This window comes from Desmodus rotundus, chromosome 5 (assembly GCF_022682495.2).
Source record: "Desmodus rotundus isolate HL8 chromosome 5, HLdesRot8A.1, whole genome shotgun sequence".
Taxonomy (NCBI): domain Eukaryota; kingdom Metazoa; phylum Chordata; class Mammalia; order Chiroptera; family Phyllostomidae; genus Desmodus; species Desmodus rotundus.
The window spans coordinates 31640070-31666236 of NC_071391.1; the positions used below are offsets into that span (position 1 = coordinate 31640070).

General features: G+C 49.1%; 1 protein-coding gene across 6 annotated transcripts in view; it reads right to left on the reverse strand.

Annotated features, from left to right (window-relative positions):
- Positions 1 to 26167, reverse strand: part of NAV2 (neuron navigator 2) — a 679412-nt gene that overhangs the window by 197036 nt on the left and 456209 nt on the right. For 4 of the 6 annotated variants that reach the window (XM_053924021.2, XM_053924022.1, XM_053924020.2 and 1 more), the window contains exons 4-6: positions 19860 to 19932; positions 10272 to 10530; positions 6186 to 6254 (exon numbers count right to left, since the gene is read on the reverse strand). In XM_053924021.2, coding sequence (XP_053779996.1) covers positions 6186 to 6254; positions 10272 to 10530; positions 19860 to 19932 — 401 coding nt within the window. The remainder of the gene's footprint in view (positions 1 to 6185; positions 6255 to 10271; positions 10531 to 19859; positions 19933 to 26167) is intronic. The other 2 variants (XM_024558786.3, XM_024558785.3) reach the window with 1 other exon arrangement.

Consider the following 26167-nt stretch of genomic DNA (forward strand, 5'->3'; position numbering starts at 1 on the left):
AGTGGTACAAGGTAACACAGGTCACCGCTTTCTACTCCAGTGGGGAATTTGCAAAGAGCAAGGACACAAAAAGCAATGAGGAGGGAAATGGTGCTTTCCTTTCAGAATTGCTGGGGGACCCCCACTGGCCTGACCTGGGGCTGAACCATAGTTCACAGCAGCACAGGGCCTTTATACAGGCAAGTAATCAAAGTGTTGGATGGGATGGGCACAACCTTGAATTAGGCAGGCAGTCTGGTCCTCTGGGAGGCAGAACAGATAAAATATGGACTCTTTCCATATACATAACTTTGAGCCAGTCTTGTCTGAGATTGAGGCTTCACATCTGTAACTCTGGAATAATAATAAACTACCCGATGAGCACAGCTGCAATCTTGGGATGGGACTTAACATCTGCCCTTAATGCCGTCAGTACTCAATGCACGTCAGTCCCCTCCCCACCCTCTCAGCTGAGTGTACACATTCAGAAAGGAGCTGGGCATCGCCATGAAGGAAACATGTGATGGCACAAAAAAGAGACAAATAAGGAAATAGATGAACTAGGTTAAAGTATCAGGAAAGAGACTGTAAAGAGGGTGGGGTCAACATTTTCAAAGAGGCAAGACAGGCTTTGGCCGAAAGGACTTGTCGCTTCCCTAAGGAACATTCCAGAAGAGGAAACTGCTCATCCAACTCCCTGTGACTAAGGCCTTATACTTGGGGTACCTCAGAGCCATCTGTGGGCCCCGCTCCCCAGAGCGAAACATTCCTGGTTTTGGATAACTAAGACAGCTCTGGGTTTCCCGTGGCTGGTCACTGTCACATTCTCTTCACTGGGTCAGGACCTAGAGGTGCTCCTTTGATGGGAGTGGCATATCCATCCTTCAAATGGCTGTGGAGTTGTGCCAAGGTTCCTGAGACGTGGAGAAGGAGTTCTTGAAGGCTTTGGGGGTAGATGACATGGGAAATAAAGGATGATTGCCACATACTTAGATATCAAAGCCACCAAAGATCAAGCTGACATGTCCCCCTCTACCCCCATCACCAATACACCCTAGCCAGGACAGCTCCCTGAGCTTGACCAAATGGAACAACTGGATAAAGACCTAGTAATTTCTTCCAGGTTTCAGAGGAAATCTATGCCAACAACCAGCTTTAAAACTTGGGTTCTGCTGTGAATGGGTTTGGACACCTGCTGCTCCAAAATAAGCCTCCTCCACCTCTCTGAAATTTTTAGCAAAGTGGTGTGGTGGGTGAAAAGTAAAGAAAAAGGCTTAGTTGGATCTACCCACGAAGGAACCAAAACATTCTTTGGAATGGTGAATCTACATGTAAATGGAATTATTTCAGATTGAATTATAAGTACAAGACTTCAAATAAAGAATTTCAAATAAAGAATTTCAAAGCCAAAGGTGACTGAGAATGTGAAGATACCTGACCGATCACGGGGAGAGTACTGAAATTTCTACCAACTGAAGAAGGATTTTCCTATGGTCTGAATATTTGTGTTCCCCAAAATTCATGTGAAAATTTTATGACCAACGTGATACTATTAAGGGACGGAGCCTTTGGGAGGCAATTTGGTCATTAGGTTGAGCCCACACAGATGACATTAATACCTTCTTCAAAGAGGATCTGGAGCCCTGGCTGGTATAGCTCAGTGGATTGAGTGCAGGCTGTGAACCAAAGGGTCCCTAGCTCGATTCCCAGTCAGGGCACATGCCAGGTGAGGGGCAATCACACATTGATGTTTTAAAAAAAGAAAAATGAGGATCTGGAAAACCAGCTTGACTTTCTGCTACGTGAGGACACGGGCAAGAAGCCAGCAGTCTGCGACCTGGGAGAGGTCTTTCACCAGAGCCCGCCAGGCTGGTGTCCTGCTGTTCAACTTCCAGCCTCCAGCACAGTGAATAGCACATTTCCGTTGTTTATAAGCTCCTCAGTCTGTGGTATTTTGTTAAGGCAGCCCAAATGGACTAAGACAGGGTTCTAGTTCAACCTTACCCAGATCTTAAGGAGCTGACTGGCCCCAGCTGACATCTAAATAACACTTGTACTGAAAAAAGAATATGCAAAGTTCAGGAGCCATTTTAAGAAAGAAAATGATGACCTTGGAAGTTGGTGGATGGTCAGGAAAGGTTCCAAATAAAAGCAACCCGAGAGTAGGTGTGGCCTGTGGGGTGGGCATGTGCGAAGAGAGCAAGAAAGTAGGGCGTCATGGTGAGAGGCAAGGGGGACGTGCAGAGGGAAGCCTGTAGAGCAGTGGAGGAAGGAAAGGTCGGCTGTGTGCTGGGGCTTGGGGAAGGGGGCTGGTACGAGTCCCGAACTTTGTCCTGCCCTCCAGCAATGAGGACAGCAATCAGGGCTCATTAGGGAGGCTGAGAGCAGCGCTAGAGGGGCATTGCTGATTATCTTCTAGTTCACAGTGACACAGTTCTGGGCCTCTGGCTACCATTCTGAAGTTCATCGTTATTAACATCCGTGTGCATCAGGAGAACTTCGATCAAGCCCCAGCCTGGAAGGAGCAGCTGTCTGAACATTAGAATCCCTCTTTGCTGAAGAGCTGGGTCTCGCTCACATGGCACAGCTGCAGGTACTGCAGCAGATGCTGCCCAGGGTGCCTGCCTCGCCAAAGAAATGCAAAGAGAGCGAGCAGGCAAGTCAACCCTGTCTCATTTACACCCCGCATCACTGATAGTGCCAGCAGGTTCCAGCGGCTCCTTTGGAAGAGCAGCTCCACTCACTTCCCATGACCATTCCATGTCCACACATGTTACAAAATGACAGAGGACACAGATGGGTCCTTTCAAACATAACACATATTGCTTTTTCTAAAAAAAATTATGTTTAAGGGATGCGGTGGGACAAAGAGGCGGAAGAAAAAACCTGCTGCTATTGGAGCCATGGTCAATTTCTCCAACACGTGCAGCGCCCAGCAGGCAGGGCAGTAAAGCCACGGCTCCCCGCACGTAACCTGCCCGTGCGCCCCGGCTCCATGCGCCGTACGTGCTGGTGGGAAGAGAGCTGTTCTCCCCCCAAAACCACTTCAAAGGCCGGGAGGAGAAGATGGCCCTCCCGGGACAGACGGCAGCTTGTGTGCACATGCTCAGGGACGTGGGGGTGGGGATCCTAATCAGAGATGCCTTTTGCTAGACAAGATGATTAAATGCTAAACCTCTCATCTCTATAGCATCTTCTTTTCAACAGCTGGGCCAAACTTCTAGCCCCACTGATTCCTCTGCATAAGATGGCCGTGTAGAGATCAGCGCTGTGGGACTCGCTGGAAGTGGCCTGGTTGCCCTACCTAGCTCAGGCCAACCCCACACACCAGTATCAACACATCTGCTCATTATGGTGCACTTACTACATGCCAAGTATTAAAGGATTAGAAATGACTTTACATAAACCACATCGCACTGTGAGGCAGGACTATCCCATTTTACCAATAAGGAAACACAGGCTCAGGGAGATTGAATAATTTGCCCGACTAACACGGGCAGGGGCGAAAATGAGCTTTCACTCGGTTTAAATGCTAATATGCACTCTCAGCCACTGCCTCCTGCAGGTAGAATGATCCTGAACACCTGGGGCTCACCAGGGATGCCCAAGAGACAAGAACAGTGTCAAAGGCAGAAATACATGGGAATCCTTCAGTCCTGTACCAGTTCCCTCCATAAGCCCCTTCCCCTGCATCCAGATTCAAGGGTGAGGCTTTCCATCAGCTGAGTATCCCTGCTGCTTATCTCAAGGTGTTCAGCTCAAGGTGTGTCTGCACATGAACCAGAGACCTATTTCCAGAGCTCTGGCAGAGGCGTCCTACTCGGCCAGGAGTAGGGCTGTTTCTTTGGGTAACCAAACTTATTGCTACATTTAGTGATGACTGATCAGCTCAAATGCTCATCAGGCTTGTGCCCCAAACTAGGGGTGGGAAGTGGGGAATTAAGGGAGGGCCAGATTATGCAAATAATGAAACAAAGAGCATCCCTTTATTGGCCTATCAGTGAGCAAATGCATCCAAAAGAAACTCTAAGTGAGGGATAGACCCTGAAGGAAGCCGGAGGGTCAGCTTGAAAGCCCTGTGCCCAGCAGACCCCTGGGAAGAGGCAGACCTGCCCTCATCCTTCTGTTCTTCCTCTCTTTCCGCTGCCTCCTTCCATCATCTGGGACCCATAACAAAATCACGCACGAGATGGTCATGTGCTCCCAGTGCGATCTTTGCCCCGCTAGCTCCTGTTTTATCTCCTAGAATTAAGCACATTGTGGGAACAAACACTAAAGCCCATGTTTCCTCTGAGCTCACCCTCTCCTTTCCTTCCCTATGTACAGACACTTGTAGGACATTCAAACAAATGGGAACCCCGTTTGCCCACGCAGTATGCATCTGTCCTGCCTTGGGCTCTGTGTTCTGTTACAGAACATAGTCACCAGCATGGTGCTGTACGTTTGCGTGTCCCTTCCCACCTGCCACTAAATTCAGTGTAACCCTTGTCCCAAATGTGATGGTGTCCAGAGAAGCGGCTTTAGGGATGTAATTAGGTCAGAAGGTGGAGCCCTCATGACGATGTTATGCACCTTGTAGGATGAGATGGGAGAGAGCTTACTTCCTCTCTGTTCCCCACCATGGAAGGACACAGCAAAAAACACAGCCACCCAGATACTTGGAAGAAGGTCCTCACCAGAACTCAACTACGCCGGCACCCTGATCTCAGACTTCCCGGCCTCCAAACTGTGATAAACACATTTCTGTTGTCTCAGTCGCCCAGTCTGTGGTGGTTTGCTATAGCAGCCCAAATGGACTACGACACATGGCTACAAGATGCAGCGATGAATGTAGATTCCCGGATGTGCATGATCCCAGAACCAAGTCTGGGGAACGTGCTGACTTGTTCTACAGAGAAGCTTCTCCTCCCACCTCCCGCCAGGCAGATCCTGAGTTGGATCTCCCAGTGTATGCACTTTCTAGAAAAGTCAACTCTGGTTCGAAAACACACCTAAAGCTTGGGAGTCGGGGCAGCAGGCAGATATTCAGTATGTGTTACATGAATACAGACAGACGAAGTGCGGCATCCCATCAGCTTTAAGTGAGTATTTAATGAAAAATCAAGACTAGTCATAAGGAACAGGAGATTCTCTTTCTGTTAAAACACTATAAGGGCAATGTGAGGCAAAGGGCCGGATGTAATGGTTGAAACCTAAGATTTTAAAAAACAGCCTCAACAACCACATAAATGCCAGAATTCAATAAGGAGGAAGAGGAGGAGGAGAAGTGTACACAGTGGGTAAAGTGGGGGTGCTGGGGTTTGACCACATGGGCTCACATCCTGGGTTTTCCATTTGCTGTGTGACTTTGTATAACTTACCAAACTTCATTAATTTTAGTACCATTACCTGTAAAATGGGGATAATGACATGACCTAGCTCAAGAAGACTGATGTGAAGATTAAATGTAAGATAATGCATTCAAACTGGTGTATAACAAGCATTCAAGAAGTGTTAGCTGTTGCTACCTTTAAAATAACAGTAGATACAACGGTGTAATCAGCATGTCCCACACCCTAGAATGGTTCTTCAGAGGGTGCCAGGATAGGACACCAAACCCTTGAGTCAAGAGAACTAGTGAGCAAGCCTGCTGTTTGTGCCAGGCAAGTGAGGTGATCGCTCCATGGTACATAGAGCATCTGGAAGAAAAATGAGATACAGCTGCCTTATTGCTTTGTCTCCTCTGACCAACTGGAGTTATGTCTCAGGTCTTTGTAACTCAAGAGAAAACCCATCCCATATTAGTAATTTTAACAACAATAACAAAAAGCACGGCATACATAAAGGAGATGCAGGTGAGGTGGGATCAGGGTCAGGAGAGAGCAGGAAGCCAAACTCTTCATAAAACCACTACAAAAACCACCTAGATGCTCCCGTCTCCCTAAATCAGAATGGATTTTGACGACCAAGCAATCAAAATCAATGAAATGCAGAAACATTATGTACACCTCAAGCTCACTTACTTACACTGTCCCTCCCCCATCGCCACCCCCGGCCACAAACACCCCAACCACTCTCAAAACTCTCCAACATCAGCCAAAGCATGTTTGGTTTTCCCGAACTGCAAACATGAGCTGGGGAGAGGGACCCGAAGGAAACGTAGCAGGAGCAAAGGGAACAATGGGTTGGGTTGAAGCCATGCTTCGCAGGACAGGAAGTCATCTAACCTAGAGATCTTTCTCTGACCCAGAGTGAAGCGGATGATTTTGCTTTGAGATGAGTCCTTGGATGATGCACTGCATGATGGGAAAAGAGAAAAGTGGAAGAGCTAAGTGAGGGAGAGAAGATACATTAGACACACAAGTGACACCAGGGGCCTCATGACAAAGGGAACGCTCCTGGATTTCTCTCTGCCCACCTTCCCCACGATAGGGAGCCTTCTTCCTAGGTCTAACTTTCCCAATTTGAGGCATTTCCAACGTGAGGTAACCGCTATCAAGATTACCAAAAACTTATGAGGTGTTTTCTTCTTTTTTTTTCTTTTTTAAAAGCCCAGGATCTTTGTTTGCAACCAGTCACTCTAAGGCCTTTTCCCCACAATAACACGTTAAAGCAAGGGGTCTCTGACAGGTTGAAAAAAAACTTCACAACTTTCTGAAGCACGTGGCTGGTTCTATGTCACAGAGGCGCTTTTCTGATGAACGCCCTGAGTGCCCATGAAGTTGACCCAAAAAGGGTCCAGATGTTTGCAAGTTTTGCTGATTTGGGAAACTTTTGCTTAGTGGTATAAAAATGATCATTTAAAGTATTCTGAATGTACTGAGTTTCGGGCTATGGACCATATATTCGTATAGCTGAAGAATCTTGGTTGAGCTTCCTACAAGAAAAAGTTTAGCTCATTTACTGCCTTATGAAAGATGGACATACTTACCTTTCTGGAATCCATACATGCTATACCACGTTCATAAAAGGATCTGAGGTGAGAAACACAATGTGACTCTATAAATTAAGGGGAGTTCCATGGCCTAGTTTGAGGAATACTTTCTGTACCTCCTTCTGAAGTGAAGGAACAGACAGAAAGGAAGAGACAAAAAAATTTTTGAAAAATAAAGCCATTTTCTGGGTGTTCCATCAACAGATGAATACTGGTAACATGTAAGGTGGACACGGATGGAGAGGGAAGCAAGCCTTGGGTACTAGGCTCCTCTCCTGGGCTCTAGGCTGGCGAGGAGTGCCAAGAGGTAGAACGTGGATCAAGTTCTCAGCCAACACATGGATTAATGAGAAGAGCTGCAGTAGGGACGTAAAAGTGACTCTCCATTTGGCCATCACTGGAAATGTTGCCCTGATTCCTTCTTGCTACTATCCCAGATTTCTGTGCTTCAGTAACTCTTTTCATACATATCATGGAGAAGTTGCCAAGTTCTAGTATTTATCAACCCAAGGGGTACAGTATTTAGGCATGTTCATATTTGGCAAAGTTCGAACACAGGACCAAGACAAACCTGGCATTTGGGGCTTGTGCCAACATCAGATACTGATGATCAGGGATTCAAACCATTACCTGTGTGATTTTGGTTATCAAAGGCAGAATTTGGGGACAGTAATACAATGGAATGGCGCGAGTGAGGCAATTTTACTATTTAAAAAAAAAATTATAGCCAGAATGCTAGCATGGCTATCATAGACCTAGAACTGGAAAATAAGATTAACCTCTGGATATAAAATGAGGAAGTATCACTATGTAATGGATAAAACCGGTCCTCTGCAGAAGTAACCCAATCTGGACAAGAGGAGTGGAGAAGGACAGCAACTCCAAAGGTCAGTCCCTGTCCCCACCACGATGGCAGGCACCATCCCGGAATATAAAAGCCTGGCTTAACTGAGCTTGGCTCTTCTTTACGTAAAGCATTTATTAATAGCAGGATGTTTTTTCTTACTGGCAGATGGGTGTCCTGACTTTTAAGAAAACAAACGCCTACAATGAAGATAGATGCCTCGGGCCGGCCCAGCCCCGTGACACAAGCCCAGGGTTTCTCCACACATGTTCCTTGGAACTCTAGGCGGCGAGATGCTCTATAAAATAAGAGTTCTTGTGCCAGGTTTTCTATGCCCCTCCCTGGCTTCCTTATCTCAATAAATACCAGCTCCCTCAATGCTCAAGCCAGAAATTTAGGCTTTATCTGGAGTCTTCTCCCCCTCACTCCAGATACTAAATCTATCTGTAGTCCTATTGGTTCATCCTCCAAAATATGCTGAGTTGGTCCATCTCTCTATCTGCTCTACCACCCTGACCCCACAGAGGACCACAGAAGCTGCTGAAGTGGGGTCCTTCTTCCTCTGCCTACTCTCCAGAGAGAAGCACAGAGGACCTTTTAAAAAACTCTAAATCAAATCAACTCCCCCTCCTGCTCAAAACTGCCCAGTGGCCTCCTGTATACTTTAGAATGAAATACAAACATTTTCATCCAGTTTGGCCAGCGCTCTGTGACCTGTCCTCAGAGCCACAGCACTGCCAAGTCCAGAGGCCACCGGTCACACTATCCTCCATGGAAATAGTGGCAGCCCTCTCTGCTTCCAGGCCACCTTTTAACTCCCCACCACCTCCACCCAGTAAGCTTAAACTACACTAGCTGTTATGCTTCTCCAATCTGCCAAGCTGCTCCTATCACGGGGTCTTCACATCAGCTGCTCCCTCGGACTGATCTACTCCACACCTGAGCTCTGCTTGGCTCACTGCTTGTTGTTCATATTGCAGCACCACTATCTGATAGTCCTCTTCCCGCTCTATTTGCCTGCTTCCTCTAATAGAATGTAGAGAGCAAACATCTGCGCTGTCTCATTCACCCTTGACCTCTTGGGGGCCTAGAACAGTGAGTGGCCAGCACATGGAAGTCACTCAAACATCGACTAAATAAATGTGTGTGGGCAGACTCAAGGATCTGAGAACTTCAAAAACAGTTATAACAGCTTGACCCAGATTATTTCCCGATTTTCCCCAGTAGGACCCTCCCCCTGGCAAGTTATCATCCCAGGAATAGGCACCCAGCAGAATCAGTGTGGGAAATGGTGCCCTGGTCAATCAATCATACAGGTCGGGCAGGGAATCTCTGACAAGAGAACAGCTCTCCAGGGAAAGGGTGCGGAGGCTGGCTGCCTGGCTGTCTACTCCCCATGGCCAGCCCAGGTATCTCCGTGAGCCCACAAAGTTCCGTAATGTGAATTGGGTACAACTGGATAATTCTTTCGGGGGTCTGATTTACATCACATCCATCACTGCTGGTTTTAACAGCATCACAATTGGGAAACAGCACTTCTCACGTTGGAAAAAAAACTGTCTATAAGGTACCTGTTTGTTTGAACCGCTTTGTGCTTCGCCCAACTATAGTGGGCTACTAAGGGTGTGAAGGTGTGTAAGAAGCCCTGTGGTTACCAATCCCAGTGCCCTGGGACTGGAAGCAGAAGGCCATTATTCTTCAGCACACATTCAATAAAACCGTGACATTGAAGCTTGATAGCTAAAGGTTTACAGCTTAAAAAAACAGCAATTATTGGACTTCTCTCAAACTTTCTAATTCCTGATCTCCTTTTTCTCCTGCCATCAAAACAAACGTTTTACGAGATGATCTTCCACAGAGTTGTTTAGGAGTGCGACCGCTGCCACCCTGGCCCGCTGCTGGTGCATCGTTCTATGGTGAGCCCACTGGCAAGCCAACAAAACCCAGGCCCTGATGCTGCAGAAGACAGGGCCCCCGCTGACCCCCTCCCAACACTCAGGGCCAACAAACCCAGGCACATTTAATGATAACTGCTCCCATCCAGGGATGCTGGCCCTCCCGGGCAGAGTGGCTGCTTGCTAAGGACCACCTGCCATCTTTCTTCTTCTTCTTCGTTCTTGGCATTTCTCTCTCTGGGCAAAGCAGAGCTAGCTGCTGGATGACAACCTGGGGCACCAATAAGTAACATTACTCGCACGTGTACTGCTGAACCCGGCTAGTAGGCAAACACGCAGACAAGCCTGCAGTCTGTGTTGGGGCTGTTTACTGCACAGGAGCCTGTGTGTGTCACAGGGCAGTGACGGCAGGAACAGCTCACCAGCTTTGGCTGCCGGGGATTCTCACGTTAAAAAGTACACATCACCACCGGGGCCAGGAGGAGGCCTGCATTTCAAGGTCCTGCTAATTTCTCATTATTGGGAGTTCTCAGTACTGAAGAAGCTCCAATAAGAAACACATTCGAATAGGCTAGAATTTGATGGGTGTGAAGGAGGGCCCCTGAGAAGACAGAATTATCAGTTGGCAAGGAGTCCCCACCTGGACTGCATTTCGGCTTGTGCTTTTGACTGCTGATGTGGTGCTGGCTGGTGAGGCTGGCACGGGGCTTGGGGAGTGGCTGGCACCTGTTGCTGAGGAGTGCCAGCCTGGCACTGGAAGGGGGCCCCGGCTGCCTGGGCCACGGCAGGCGGCAGAGGCGAGGAGAGGTGCTGCTTCTGGGGCTGCTGCTGCTGCTGCTTGTACCGGGAGAGGCTGAAGAACAGGCCTAGAATGGCCTTGAGGTTTCCATTCCTGATTTCTGCAAGACAACGGAGACAGCGGTTAGCAGAGGAATTCTTTCTTGCTCCAGTTCAATGGGCTGCTTCAGCCCTCACATGAGCTGCATTCCTCCAGGAAAGGGCAGATTTCCTGAATACTTATGTACCTGGTATCACAAGTCCATTAAAATCAGGCCTCAACCACAGAGAAATTAGCTTATTCTCCCTGCTGGGATTAGAATGGATACATGAGGCAAGTTGCAACTGGATGTCTGGCAAATGCCCGGAGGAAACTCTCAGTACGGGCAGAAGCAGAAACGTGGGAGTCCCGAGCAAGACGGAGCTTGTTCTAGGAGCAAGGCAAACCATCAGGGACGGAGGAGCCCTTGGTGCGATGAAAACTCACTGGTCTTCACGGGGCTCTGCCAAGCCCGCCATCTATGCTTCAGGCCACCTGGAGTGTGCCAAGTGGCTGCTGTCCCACTCCCAGTCCTTGCACCCTGTACCTGGTCACCCTGCCCTCAGGCACATGGCTCTGTATCTCCCCTGTCCGCTGAATGAGTAATTTCAATTTGGGGTGAGTGTGGGGACAGCCTAGAGGACTTGCTTCTATAAAGAACTCCTGCACAAATTCTCCCATATTAAAAGAAATCAGAGTAGAGTGGAGATGAGAGTATTTTTATACAGGTGGAGTGTTTCAGATGTTAAAATGTAAAGAGCTGCAGAGAAGGAATAAAATATTTATTCACAGGCAGAGGCTGCAGATGCGCAAGGATGTTCTTCCCGGGCAATCCATTTTCACAGGCAGGTCTTTTAACACCAGGTGTGATAACCAGGGTCTAAGCTGACCCTGAGGGTGAAGTGATAGGACCACCCAGCATGAAGGATGCAGAAGGAGGAACTTTGGGGGCTCTCTAAGCTGAGGGAGGGGGTTGGAGGAAGGGAAGCCTCACCTGTGTGGGTAATACAGGGTAGCCCCAGGCTGGGGAAGAGGCTGCTGATAAAGGAAATAAGAGTTTCCTCCAAGGACCAGCGAAGGGCAGAGGTGTGAATGGGGTCCTGCCAGTGCCCTGGGTAGGGCTGCTGATTAACCAGGCTGAGTTCTGGAGGCACTGACAACACAAACTCCTAGAATCCAGCCTTCACACTCTACTGCGGGAGGCAGCAGGTTCTGGTTGTCAGGGACAAAACTGACAGGAGTGTAGCTTTTGGAAAACCTGAGCCACGAGTTCCAGTCTGTACTCTACCACTTACTAGCTGTGCAACCCTGGGCAAGTCCCTGATCTCTCTGGGCCTCGGTGGCGATGGTGACACAGTTTGCTCCATCACACGAAGCTGTTCTGCAGGTGAAATGGGAGCACATACTGAAAGCATGCTGTGAACAGTGAGGTCCTTCATCGATCTCGGTTACAGTGTGACCAGTATAGCCCCAGAGTCTTACAGGAGATTCCCATACAGCTCCAGCCTCATGCCTTAAAAATGGATTTTTACTATGGTGACCTTATAATTTATCATGCAAACCATAACACCTTTGGGAGTGTGTGTGGAGGGAAGAGTGCTCTTAATTACACCAGGATGACAAGTGGAAGCCAGGACTGACCAGGACAAATTAGGGTGCTTATAAACCACTGTGTGCAACACAGAGGGCAGAGAAGGACCCAAGGAGGTGGACAAGCCTCCCAGTTTCTTTGGATAGTTCAGCTTTCAGCCTTCAACTCTGCTTCTGCTTCATCCTCAGGAAACCAAAGGACAAGCACACGTCTGCTTCTCAATGTTCACACACGTGCATCAGGGCCAGCGAATGGGATGCTCGGATGGGACAGTGCAGTTGGCTCATTTCACTTCTGGAAAAACAGGGGGAGGTGACACACCCAGCTGGACAGTGGTGGGAGTTAGGGACAGATTCAAGATGAGACAAGAGCTGGCACGAAACTTGGGATACTAGACAATCTCTCCTCATAGATGCAATCTAGCTAAGGCTTTTAGTGCCTTTTATAATCAGTATGTAGCAGGTATAGCTCTTGCTGGGAATGATCTCGCTCAATCTCTGCAACCTGGGACGTGAGTATTAGTATCCCTCTCTTACTGAGGGGAAAGCAGAGGCTCAGAAGAATTTTATGGCCTCCCAAGGTAATAAATGCTGAAGCTGGGATTTGAATCTAGGTTTTTCTGGCTCAAAGCCTGGTCTCCTAACACTGTAGAACTTGGCTTGCTTGTATACTCGTCCTGTGCAGTGAGTTTGCATGCACACCAGATAATGTTTTATTAAGCTAGCTGGTGGTCATCTAAGTATTCTTTATTCTTCTTCTGTAAGTATTCTTTTGTTATGGAATGTGTCAAACATTCCATAATACATTTTTTAAACCACTGCAAGCAAAACAAAGAAGGAACTTGCAAATCAGCATATCTAGGGGCTCAGAGGCTGCTCACTGCCAAAGGCTGGCATGTCCACAATCGGCATCCTCGTAACCTACCAGCTCTGCCCTGGCCAACAAGGAGCCAGCTTTGTCACCTTCTCTACCTGGTGTGGCCAGTAAGTCATTTATTGTTCGTGACGGTTTGTTGCATGATTCCCTAAAACATCGTTTTTATTTGTCAAAGAGCACGATGCTACCATGAACACACTTTTTCTCAGGAGGCAACGTTTTTACTATAAAAGACATTGATTTCTGGAGCCCGCAAGACCTGGGTTTACATCCCTCTAGTCCTTCATTTATAGACTCTGAGTACTCACAAGATTCAGCTCTGAGCCTCAGTTTTTTGTCTTTAAACTGGGCAGGTGCGTGCTACACCTCTCCCACCAGGTTGTTATGAGAATTAGGAGCAGCCTCCGTGAGAAAACGTGTGCAAAGCACCCAGGACACCGCCCTGCTCAGTACTTCCCTCTTTGGCTCAGGAAATACAGCCCCTCTCCCTGCAGCCTCCTCAGCACTCACCACAGGCTCCTCACCCGAAGGAAGCCTGGGCCGGGCCGCTGTCCCTGCACAGCCGCTCTGTGCCAGGCTCGGGTGTCGAGAAGGAAATCGGTCATGAATTAATCTTGTGTTAGAGAAAACTCAGTGGTGACCTTCTTTCTGGGTTTTTTTTTTTTTTTGTAACAGCTTTTTTCCCCCAGGTATAATTCACATCCACAAAATTAAATGTACAATAATTTTTAGTAACTTCAGTAACATTCTAGTTGTAAAATACATCCCTTACCCTGACGAGTCCTCATGCTCGCATGGACTAACTCCCACGCCAGCCCCAGGCCACCTCTAATCTGCACTGTGTTTCGACAGATTTGCCTTTTCTGGATATTTCATTTAAAGGGAATCGTGCAACAGGTCGTCTTTTACAGCTGGTGTCTTTCACTGAGCGTGACATAGTCAGGCTCGCCCACGTCAGAGTATTTACCGTGAGTCTCTTCACGTTGCTGAGGATCATTATCCCAGTGTACGATATACCACATTCGGTTTACCCACTCACCAGCCAGTGGGTGGACATTTGGGCTGTTTAATTTTCTTCTCGGAACACAAAACTCCAGAGTGGCGAAGGCTGTATTTGGAGTGGAAAGCCACAGTTTATGCTACGGGTGGTCTGTGGCAGACAGTCTGCCAAACAGCTAGAACTGTGTCCCTCCCATCGTTCTAAATGTCATCTGTCTGGGTTTCATGAGGCCTGGTAAACCGGCCCCACAGGCCACCTCAAAACAAAATGTCATTCTGTCAGCCCACAGAAACATTCGTGACATTTCCCAAGGCTTTGGAAAGTATCATTTTGTATCTGATCTACGATCCTCACCTTCTTGATGCCTACGAAGGAAAACAATGTAGACCTAGAGAGAGCTGACTTGTCCAAGGAGACACTGGCTAGCTGGGGGTCTACGTCAACATAGGAACTCTGCTCTCCTTTCTCTTTGGTGGCTGCCCCCACATGAACTGAAGAAAAACTCGTAACCATATTCCAATTTCCATTAGAATTCAGTAGCCTTGACTCTGAATTTCTCTGGGTTCTGATTGATCCCTTTGTTCCCATTGGCTGGTCCTAATCTGCATAGATGCTGGAGGGAATGCTGGGCACAAAGGGTAGAATAAATAGGAGAGTTATTTTCTTTCAACATTATTTAAGAGAAACCACAGGCCTGGTTTACAAAGGAATAATCTAACACAAAGAAACCTGCTTTCTTTGTGTTAGGGAAGCAGGGATTCAGAGCCAAAGGGAGGGTTGCCTCAGACCACAGAGTTGCAGGATCCCCATTCAATCGCCTTAAGACACAGTGGGTGGTATAAGGCGCTGCCCAGCTGACGGGGACTTTCGACTGAACGACATTATTCCCCCAGCTAGGCCTCCCACTCCACCTGCATTCACCATGTAACTTTCCACCTGACTCTTGCAGCCCTCCTGTGCACGGCTTGCCAAACTGGCAATGACTCTACCCACAGGGGAAGTGGCTTGAGGGGGTGGGAGCAGAGCTTACAGGGCCCCTTCCCGTTGAGGGGCAGAAATGGTCCCACGTGCACTGCCAAACTCACCTGTTGCTTTTATGCAAAAGGTTCAGAAAGACCTCTTGCTTTCTGGCTCAGGATGAAAGGAGAAGCAAGCTCGGCATCTAGGTTTCTGGATGTCAGAGCAGAAAACCCAGGTCTGAGCTCAACTCAGCAACTGATTTCCCTTCAAAAGCATACACTCCTTCCCGAAGGCATCCGGAAGGATCTTCCTGCCTCTCTTTCTCCAATCTGAAAGACTGACGAAGAGCTAGTCCTTTGCTCCCATCGTGTTACCCACGCCCCACCTCCTGCCTAGATCTCTCTTCACCTTCCTTTTCTGTCTGGTGAATGCTGGAAGCATCCTGTAAAACCCAGGGGGAAGCATCGGGGTCCCTCTGAAGGCCCCTGACTGCCCCAGGCAGAGCTGATCACTGCCTTTCTTTGGGCACCACTGGACCCGGGACGTACCCTTAGCACAGCTCTCTGATGAACTGAAATGAAGGCCAGTTTTGTATGACTCTCTGTGCACACCAGTGCCTCGCACTGTGCCTGGCACACAGGATGTGCCCAGCAAACATCTGGTGAGCTAACCAGGATAAGCCATGCCTCGGGACCTCTGCTTCTCCAGTGCAGGAAGACGGGCTCAGGGCCAGGTGGCACAAACCCCAGGTGCTCTCAAACTCCCAGGGACAAAGGCCATTCTTCCTCCCAGGGACAGGTCTACAGATGGTCATGACAGGTGGTGTGTGGGCTGGGGAGGGGTTAAAAGGATGTTGAGAATCACCCAGGGCAGGGTGAGGCCTAAGCTCACAGGACTCTGGCAAGTCTCCAACAGCAAACGGATGGGTCTAGCCTTTGGAACACCGAGGGGGGCAGGGAGGCCTGGTCCAGGGGATGTGCCTCCAACCAGTGGCATCTCCACAGCTCACTTGGGCCTGTGGCCTCTGCCGCAGGCGTCTGCTGTCTGTGCCCAGAACAAAGGCTCTCTACCAGGCAGGTCGAGGCAGGGCCCAAGCTGCTGAAATGCTTCAAGGACAGGTGCTTACACCCTCCTGAGTCCCAAACCCGCTTTAGTCACTGAGAAAGGGTGGAGATGTACCCACGGGGCTTTCCAACTGCTGATACAGATATATTTTTCATCAGGAGCAGCCTCGAGGCACTCAATCGTCTTCAAAAGGAAAGTAAAAAGCATTGAAACTACATAATTTCTTTAAGCACTGTAATGCTTTTCTCGTAGTTAAGCAGGTGGTTCGAAGTGTGGGCAGCAGTGAGTAGTAGAAACACCGGGCCTTTGAATCAGCAGGTGTGAGAAGCCGACCCACTGCTGACCTCGTAGGCCACCCTTCTCCCACGTGCACCGTAACCTCTTCGGGCCTCCGTTTCCTCATCTGTGTGACTGGGATGATGTGAATACTGACCTCGTAAGGCTGCTGGGGGATTACACAAGATGTAAGATGTTGCAGCATTTATTAATAGCTCAGTGACTGAGACATGGTGAGTTCTTACTACAGGGCTTCTATTCCCACAACTTAACAGTATGTCCAGTGAGATTTGTTAACTCTGAAATTATGAGTAAGGTCCATTGAGGATAAAGGCTCTAAGTACTCTTGCTTTTTTGTAAAGATTCTATTTATTTGTTCATTCATTCATTCATTCATTTTTTAGACAGAGGGGAAAGGAGGGAGAGAAACATCAATGTGTGGTTGCCTCTCACGTACTCCCTACTGGGGACCTGGCCAACAACCCAGGCATGTGCCCTGACTGGGAATGGAACTGGTGACCCTTTGGTTTGCAGGCTGGCACTAAGTCCACTGAGCCACACCAGGCAGGAGTATCCTTTTTTTTAAGTTCAGGGAGTTGACAAAGGTTGGAGCCAGTTGCTGTCCCTTAAGACTACACAAGTTAAGAATCAGTTTTACCACCAAACACCATCCCTCACTTCCCAAGAAGTCAGTATAAATAGATCTAGATGGGAGAATGGCTTTGAGGGTACGGGAGGGTGGCAATGTTTGATGATCACAGAGTCAGGGTACTTCCCCCCTCACCAAAGAGCAAGAAGGTGCGGCCCCTGCACTCCTTGCAGTCAAAGGCAAGGAGGTTCTAGAAGAATCACTCCAAGTGGGGGTGCTGGCCTTCCAGTCCCCAGCTGGACATCTGCTTAGCAGAGACTTGGCAGATCTGCCTCTTGGACACCCGAGTGAGGGGAAGGAGCTGAGGAGAGATCACACGGCGGACGACTTCCAGGTGACAGGAGGCCTGGCCTGCCCTGCCTACTGCGGTGGAAGACGGAGCCCACACCTGCTTGCTGATTCGATGGTGGATAAGGCAAGGATCGTGCAACTGAGGTCTGCAGCCTTACCAGGAGCACCTTAGTGTGGGGACAAAGGGTGGCCTGAATCAGGGGATGGGACCAGCTGGAAATGAGCTGTAAGGGCTGGTCAAATCTTACACCCGGGAAGCAGCATGGGGATGAGTCCCTGGCCAGCAGGGCAGACGCCCTCACCCAGGGACAGTAGCAATTACCCAAGGGGAAGACAGCAACTTCACCATCAGCTGAACTGTGCTTCTCTGGGCTGTCCCAGTTCTGGAGGCTCGGGCACAGGAATGAGGCAAGGAGAAGGAAGTGAAGTTACCATGCCTGCATCCCCCTTCAATCTTCCAAAGCCACTTGCACTGGGAGGCATGGGGGAAAGGGGCTTTGAGTAGAGTCTGAGGTTGAAGTTTAAAAATGCACAAGACTGAGTCATAAGTATTGGCATAAAACTGTTCTAGTGATGAGCATGACTGAAGAGTTATAGATTCAGCCAAGGTATCGTTGAGTCAGTCTCGACTCAGCAGGAAAGATGGGGGATCAAACAGCACAGCTGGGGGCAGTTACTGAAATGCCATAAGCCCACTTCATGGTTATAATACCCCAGTAACTGATACCTTAACACACAGGTTGCGCCTGTGCCTCCCTACGCCCAGACTCACGGGCTGCCACATCTACAAGGGGCGAGGGCTGAGCGTCTCTGCACAACATGCCTCCCCAGGCTCCACAACACCTTTGACACTGTGGTCCAGTGAACAAAACTTCTCAATCTTTTTTGCTGTCTTCCACCTATACGTGGCATGCCTAGATTTTATCCACCTGGTGTCCTAAAAGGCACCATGAACATGAGCTCTGAAATCAGAGACCTGGGTTCAAGTCCTGACTCTGCCATTTGCTGGCTACAAGCCTTAGGGATATCACTCATAACCTCTTTAAGTCAAAGTATCCTCACCTGTAAACTCAGCCTACTATAAATTCCAGCTTCAGTGGTTGGGGGGCTGTGGAAATGAGCAAGGCAGAAGGCAGGGCAATGGGTAGAGAGATGGCAGAGTGGCCAGAGGCCCACAACCCAAAGAGTCCTTTCTGCTAAGCAAGACTCCAAGAAGTCCCTACTGATGCTCTGCCCAGGGGCACAGACCGGGGGTCCAATCGCTTCCAGAAACCAGGAGGAGCATGTGCCTGCCACCTACAGGCCAGCACGAGAACTCTCCATCAGGAGGAAATACACTCCTCAGAAGAGTAATCTGTGTCTTCCTACCTGTCCATGAAACACCACTCATCAATCACTCTGTGCCCGAGCATTGTGAACCCCACATGTCCATCCACCCGGATCTCAACTCCCTGGAGGAGGGCTCACACCCCAAGGGTGATGGAACCCGCCAAGGACCCTCCTCTCAGAGCTGGGAAACAGGGCTCTGCACCCAACAGCTGCTTCAGAGAGCTCTGGAAGCTGTGTGACCGAGCCTGACGTGGGACAAGCCCTGTACACTTGAGTGCCCACAAGGGGAATTCCACTCAGAGACACAACACACCCACGAGACACCGGATGTGGCCATCCCCTGCCCCCAACTCTGGAAGAGACTGCAGTGCAGAAACACAGCCAGGAAAAGCGAACTTTCCCTGCAGAGCAGAGCAGAGGCAAGAAAGGGGCCCCAAAGGAATTCGTCATGTTTGCAAACTTACCTGCTTCACGGGGCTGCTTCCTTCCTCACTGTTTCCCTCCTCCCCACCCTGACCACCAGAGTGGATGCTAACAGGCATCTTTTCAGAACCCAACCTTGCTAGGGAAAAGTGGTGTCATCCGAAACCCAAACTGCTTTACCTGTTCCGGGAAAAGTGGAGGCAGGTGCAGCCTAATGAGTTTGGGAGGATGCCGGGGCCTATGGAAGATTTGGAGTTGGCAGCTGCTTGTATTTACAAATAGGAGAGAGAGGGAAACTTTCCAGAGCGAGATGCTGCCCAAGGAGGCTGGGAATTCAGACCAGCCATCTCCAGCCCAAGACTTAACTGAACAGCAAACCACCAGCGGACGCTCATGTGCTAATGAGCCACCAAATCTGAATTAATTAAAAACTAATCAGGGTGTCAAAATGTAGCATCTCATTAATATAGAGCAAGTGCTTTTTAATTATTTTTTTAAGCTAGGAAAAGTACTGCTTCTTCTAATAAAAGTAAGAGATAAGGATCGGGCATTTCTCCCTGGGAACTGTGCAGTTTAAATATGTTCTGTGGTTAAGTGTTCGCTCTCCCACAGATAAGGCCTGGCTTGATAATTAACCGAACGGCTAGTCGGGTGAATAAAATCGGCATTGTTTGATTAAGCCGCTCTCAAAGAGAAGCAAGCGCTGTCTTCACGGCTCCGGCCCACGTGGCCAACGGGGTTGAATATGCGTTCTTGGAGTGATTCTTTAGGTTGTCAAAAAGTTGGCACCCTCAGGTCCAGACGAGCATTGAGATGCCTCAAAACCAGAAGGAGACAAAAGCAGAAGAGGCCACCAGCACCTCGCGTCTCCACTGCATTCATGTTGTCAATTAGTAACAGGTGGGCATTTCTGACGAGGAAAAGGCAGCTGCAGGACAAGCGCTGACTCACCTTCTGCAGACAGCCCCTGAATGTTTATTCCCTTAGCTGCCAGAAAGTTCAAGCAGGCATCTATGTTTTCAATCTAGGAGGAAAAAAAAACACAACAACATATACTCAGTGAACGTTCAGCCTTCCCCGGAGCCACCTGTTATTGGATACAAAGTGCCATGTCAGAGAGGGAAGGTTCCCTGTGCGTTCCCTGCAGCTCTTCACATGGAAAACCAGGAGGACGGGAATGGCTGCAGGTCAGGGCTCTCCTTTGTCCGTACTTGCACGGGAAGAGGTTATCTAATATCCCAACCACACGGAACCAAATGTCGGGGCCCTGGATGGCTCACAGCTGCCAAAAATAACCAGGGTGGAACTGGAGCTCCCGTGTCGATCAGCGTCACTAGTGCAATCCTGAAAACTTGAGCAGCTGCCAGAAACACGGAGGTGGGGACGAGGTTAGGAGACCCACCCGTCTACCAGCAGCTGGGAGAAATTTCTAGCCGCCAAGGCAGCAGGCAGTCAAATGTACACACACGAACGGGAGTTTCAGCAGGAATCCGGGTAGTGTTTACTCACAAAGTTCTCAGGACAGCAGGCACCGCAGAGGGCCAGGGAGGACCTCGACCTCGCTGAGCCCCTCTGTCCTTCGTGTTTTCTGTGGCAAGAAGGGGCCCACGGGGCAGAGACCGGGAGGCCTCCCACCTTTGTCAGGGCCGATGCCATGGTCAAGGGTGAGCCAACGTCCAGCCCGTACAAAAAACCAGCTAGGTCATTCCCAAAGGTCGGATTCAACTTCAGCTGTCAGGGCTAATTCTGTTTTGGTCTACAGAAGAATGTTCGGGCTTGATTAACGTCAATGGAGACCGTAAGTGAAAGAAATTGCCTTTGACTGGACACAGGGATCTTTGAATTTCCCACAAATGCCATTTCACAGTGGAGATCCCCCCACCTCCACAGCCACCCCACACCCACCTGACCTCCCAGGCACCACCAGCATTCGTATGAACCCAAACCAGTATTTAATTCATGGGATTTGGTTTTGATTCATAAATGACTGTCTTTCACAGTGTACATGTGACCTTTTCCCTTCCCTGTCCCTGAGCAATATCCCGATGGCTCCTTCGCAGCCAGAGAGCGAGGCGTCTGTGTGCTACCAGCTCTAATTTGAGCAGAGTCCGCTCCAGTCTTCTAGAGGTCTTCCTGAAGGTCACGTCTCCCTCCCTGATCCCCGCACATTCCTTCTCAGTCTCCCCATCTTCCAAATGCTTTAAGTTAAGCGTTGGCACACTTAAATAAAACTGTGCCCGTTTTAGAAGAATCCATCAAACCCTGAGTTTGTGGTTGCCTCATCCTTGCATTTTCTTAGCTCAGGTTTGTTCCCATCTCTTTCCCAGCCTCCAGCTCACTGCAAGGAGACGTTTTTTCATCTCAAGGAAAAGGGGCAGAATGCAATTTCCTGCAAACTAAATAAATGCTGATGCTACGGATTCCCCCTGCCACCACCAGAGACCATCACTTCCCTAAAGAGGGAGGAAAGGTGAGATCGCTTTTAACTCTCCTTTCTTCTTCCCAGCCCAGAATGACGGACTGCGACAACCAGGTGCTACCATCTTGGAAGGAGGGGCGGGGGAGGAAGGAAGAGCGCGGCTGGAAGTCCCTGTGGAAGGTGTTTTGGAGCAATTTGCTTCTATCTGTAAGGGAAATAAAAATTATACCTCTCAATGCTATTTTACCCCATGACAAAACCCAGATTTTGAGAAAATAATTACCAGTCCTCGTTTATGCTATTGAACACAGGGGCAATATATCAAAATAACTCAAAAGGACTTGTCGCCCCCACAGAGAGGCACTAGTATTTAAATCATGGTAAAATTATAAAATTCCTCTTCTACCCCTTGTCTCTTCCTATAATCCTATCCTATTTAATATATTATCGTGCACACAGCTGATAAGCAAGGCTTCAGCAATTATGTTCCCATGAAAACGAGGAAAACAAAAAGCTGACCACTCCTGCATCTGTGAATGCCAGAAAGATAAACCAAACAGTACACCTGATGTTGTACATGGCATCCTGGCAGGTGCCATGGAGATGGGCCGCCCTGGGTTAAGTGATTTCAGCAACAGCACAGCGTATGACGCAGCTAAATGAAAAGATGCCCACTGACACGTTCAGGAAAAACACTGCCCTACTTCCGTGTTGTCATCTACGGAAATATCCTTCCAGGAACGCAAAGAACATGTACGTGTCCCATTCATGGAGCATTCGATGCTTATCGTTTTAAGTGTGCAGTAGTTTCTCCTTGCGAGGCTACCCCTGGCATACTTCGATTCAGCTGTCTTCTATTAAAGCAACGGGTAACTGTAAACAGGGTACCTAGAATGCTTTTCTCTTCCTGTTGATTTTTAAAGCCCTGTTATTCTTTCAATGAATTTCATAATTTAGATCAGTAGTTCCCTGCTGGGTGGGGGAGAGCAGGAGAGAAGGGGCAAGGATTTTGTCCCTCAGGGGACTTGTGACAATGTCTGGCAGCACTTTGGGTTGTCACGACAGGGGTGGGGGTAGGCGGGGACCTCCTCCTGGCATCCAGTGGGTACAGGCCAAAGATGCTGCTGAACACACTATACTGCACAGGACGGCCCCCACGGCAAAGGATTATCCAATCCGAAATGTCAACAGTGCCAAGACTGATGATACACCCCAGTGACACGATCCTTTTAATCATTCATCTAATCAACAAAATTGTTCCCATGTGTGCTCCGTGCCAGGCACAGTGTTCCGATTCTCTTGATGGTGATGGTCCGGAGTCCTCCTCCCTGTCCAGGAGCCCACATTTACATGATGCTTCTCTTTGGGACTCACAGACACATTCGACGCACACCCCTACCTCCCTCCATTTCAGGGAGGACCAGAGCATATAAACAAGGGAAGCGTGAGGACCTTCCCTCATTAGGTGAAGAGAAGAGGGGCTCTCCCCTGGAGAGGTGAAACAAGAAGCAGCATACAGATGGCCAGACCGCACTCCCTGAAAACGTTAAAACTAGAAACAAGAACTTGGGTCATCATTTAAAAGACAATTCATACGCCCATCAAGAGACTTGAATTTTTCCCCCCTCTACTTATGCTCACAGGAGGAGCTCAGAAAACATTCCTGAGTCTCAAATCCACTCTTTAATAACGCTCTGTTGAGGTTAAAAATCACTCCTGACAAGGCGGCCGAGACCCACGCGCTTTTCATCTGCACCCCAGGAAGACAGAGGAGCCAGGAAGCAGAGCTGGGTCAGATGTGAATTCCAACCTCCAGCTTCACTTGGAATGAGATCAGAAGGCGGGGAGGTTTCTTTGATCCAGGCTCCCTCGTGATTAAAATTCACCTTAAGGTTTTCTTCCAAATACTGTCCAGGTAAACACCCATCTTCATGTCCCATGGAGACTGCAAGCTGCCACCAAACCCCGGGAGGGGAACGACCGGTGGCAGGAGCCCGGACCTCGAGATAGCACAAGGGTGTCCTTGGGCCCCTCTCTAACGAGGCTCATGTGTGATCCAGACACAGTGTGAGATGAAGACCCGGTCAAAGGGGGGGGGCAGAGCAAAGGAAAAGACTCTTAAGCAGCAAAGTATGTAAATACAGCCAAGGCTGTTCATTAACACATAGCGGCCAATATAAACTACTTTCCAAAATTAGCTGAAGAAATCTGTGCTAACTTGGACATTCCAGTGGTGCTGAGGGGGCAGGGTGAGAAGGCTGTTGTAGTTGTTGCCACAGCTCTGGGATAGAGTTCCTGAAGTTTACAGCATTAGCGGGGTGGAGGCTGGGAGCCTAGAGGTGGGACCACTGTGTGGCTCAGACACCCTGGGAGCAGGAAGATGCTGGATGAATGAGGGAGTGTTAGGGTTTAGACCAAGACCAAGATGCACTTCCCAGGGCTCCCCTTTGGCTGGTGCCATACGCGGCCTCCACCCGTGCAGGCCATGAACACCCAAAAGCAAAAACCTGCAATGAAGCCATTCTCCCAGTCTCAGCCAGAGTCTCCATCCCAAAGTGGAAGAGTTTCTCAACAGTCTCTGAACGTCAGACCTGGCAGAGCAACTCCCACAGACTACGTATGCTGTAGCCTTTGTCTCCCACATCCAGACGTAGAACTCCACCCAAGACAGCCAGAGAACAAGGAAAATGAAAACAAATGCCAAACTACTGGAAAGAGAAGAGGGGAGAGGAGGCAAATGGAAAACTTCACATTTCAATCATGATTACGGCTGGACTGGGTCTCATGATAACGTAAAATATGCAAACCTCGGAAGCACTGCTGTGTAGCTCCTCGGTAGCTTGGAGACTGATCAAATACCATCTGTTGTGGCAGTTGTCATGGCAGCATTTTTCTCTGAATACCAGTGTAGCTGAGTGCAAAGCGCGTGAAAATAGTGGATGCAAATGAAGACCACCTCTATCGGCAACACAGCAGCCCAGGGGAAGACGGGGCTTGGGGAGCTGAGTAAAAGGGGGTGCCAGTTTTTGAGTTAAGAACTTCTCACTGGGGCTTCCCTTGGAGATCCCCAACCTGGGAGGATGAAACCGACAGGGGAGGCAAACAGCTGCAGAACTGGAGTTAGACATTTATTTTTTAAATCACGAAATGCCTAAAGCCTCAGCAATGGGAGATCTGGACCCAGACAAGGATGAGTGAGAACTTGGGAGTTCTGGGGACTTGAAAAGCACAGTGTAGAGTCTTCATAAGCCTCATAGATCAACGCAAATAACTTTCTTCCAGATGTGTGCGTGATCCCCGCACCTGATACTGCTGCTTGCCAACAATAATGATCGTTCATTCATTCACCCATTTCTCCACCTATATTTACTGAGCACCTACTGGGTGCCACACAGTGTGCTGGTACTGGGTATACAGGGGTGAATAAAACAGACGCAATCGCCACTTTGTAGAGCCTACAGTCTGGCCTGGGGAACTGGCATGAAATAAACAGAGCACAAATAACATCTGTCATGTACTACAAGACTTGATCCAGCCTGGGGGAGGGGATCAGGTGAGAATTTCTTAAGGATGAGAGCAAGTGCGTCCACAGAGATAGGGCTTTTTCTCTGTTCTGTTCACTGATGTAGCCCCAAACACCTAAAATAGCATGGGACACATTGTAGTAGGTACTCAAGAATATTTGTTGACAGAAGGGGAATTTGAGCCTAGACTTAAGAGTTTGCTGGGAATCCAGAGTGGGAAGAAAAGAACGTTCCCGTCGTAGGAAACCTAATGCTTGAAAGCCTCCAGGCAGAATGCAATGTACCACATTGGGAACTAAAAGAAAGTCTAAGTGGCTGGGGGCCAGTGGGCACAGAAGAGCAATAGAGATGACACCAAGCAAGAGCAGAGGGCTGGCCACAGGGGGCTGCACTCAGGAGCTGACACAGTGAAGGAGAGAAGGCAGGGGTCCTACCAGTTCTTAGGGAAGCCTTGTCACTGGCCCATTACCATGGCAACAGCAGGGAGACCAAGCCTTTCCAGTTGGAAAGCTCAAGGATGCCAGGGATGGCTGAGGCAGTGGAGGTGGGGCTCCAGAGACATCCGGGCTGGACACAGAGACAGGGAGGAACGGAAGGGAATGTCAGCGTCTGTGGTCACGTGCACTAGAGAGGTCTGTTTCATATCTAACCCTTCTGACACTCCTTCCTCTGGCTCTTTCCAAAAATAAATATAGAAAAGAAAAAAAATGGAAATCCAATGATGAAACCAAACCAAAAAGCAAAATGCACTTCAAAGAAATGCCCTCCTAAATGCCTGTCTCCCCAGGGTTATCTGTCTCTTTCCTCTGCATTTCTAGGGGCCACGACCTAGATTTGCATGATTTGCCCAGCTTTTTTTTGGGGGGGGAGGCGTCCACCTATGTCAGCATCATCAAAGGATCACACGGCCGCAGTGTGGTCCTGGAGCTGCACAACCCCCTGGGACACGGCCGGCAGGGTCTGGACTCTGCAGGTGTAATGTTAGAAAGGGACCCCAGAATAAAACAAAGCGCAGTGGCATTTCAAATTCTCTAGGTGAGGGACTGTGCCCCACAGGCTGTCACTTGCCTGGCGGACACTTAAAGCCATGTGTCCAGCAGTAGGGGTTCCAGACCTCTGACCCAGCTTGGGCCAGGGGAGCGTCAGAGCGCCTAGCAAGTCAGCCCTAGCTCTCTCGGTGGCTTTGAAGCCAAAAGCTTAAATAAGAGCGTGGGACTCGGGCTGGAGGGGGCTTGAGTCTCTCTGTCCAGTCTGTTTCTCCTGCTGCTTTAATGCCTTGCCCAGCTCCTCCAATTCGGCAATGCTGTCCACCTTAT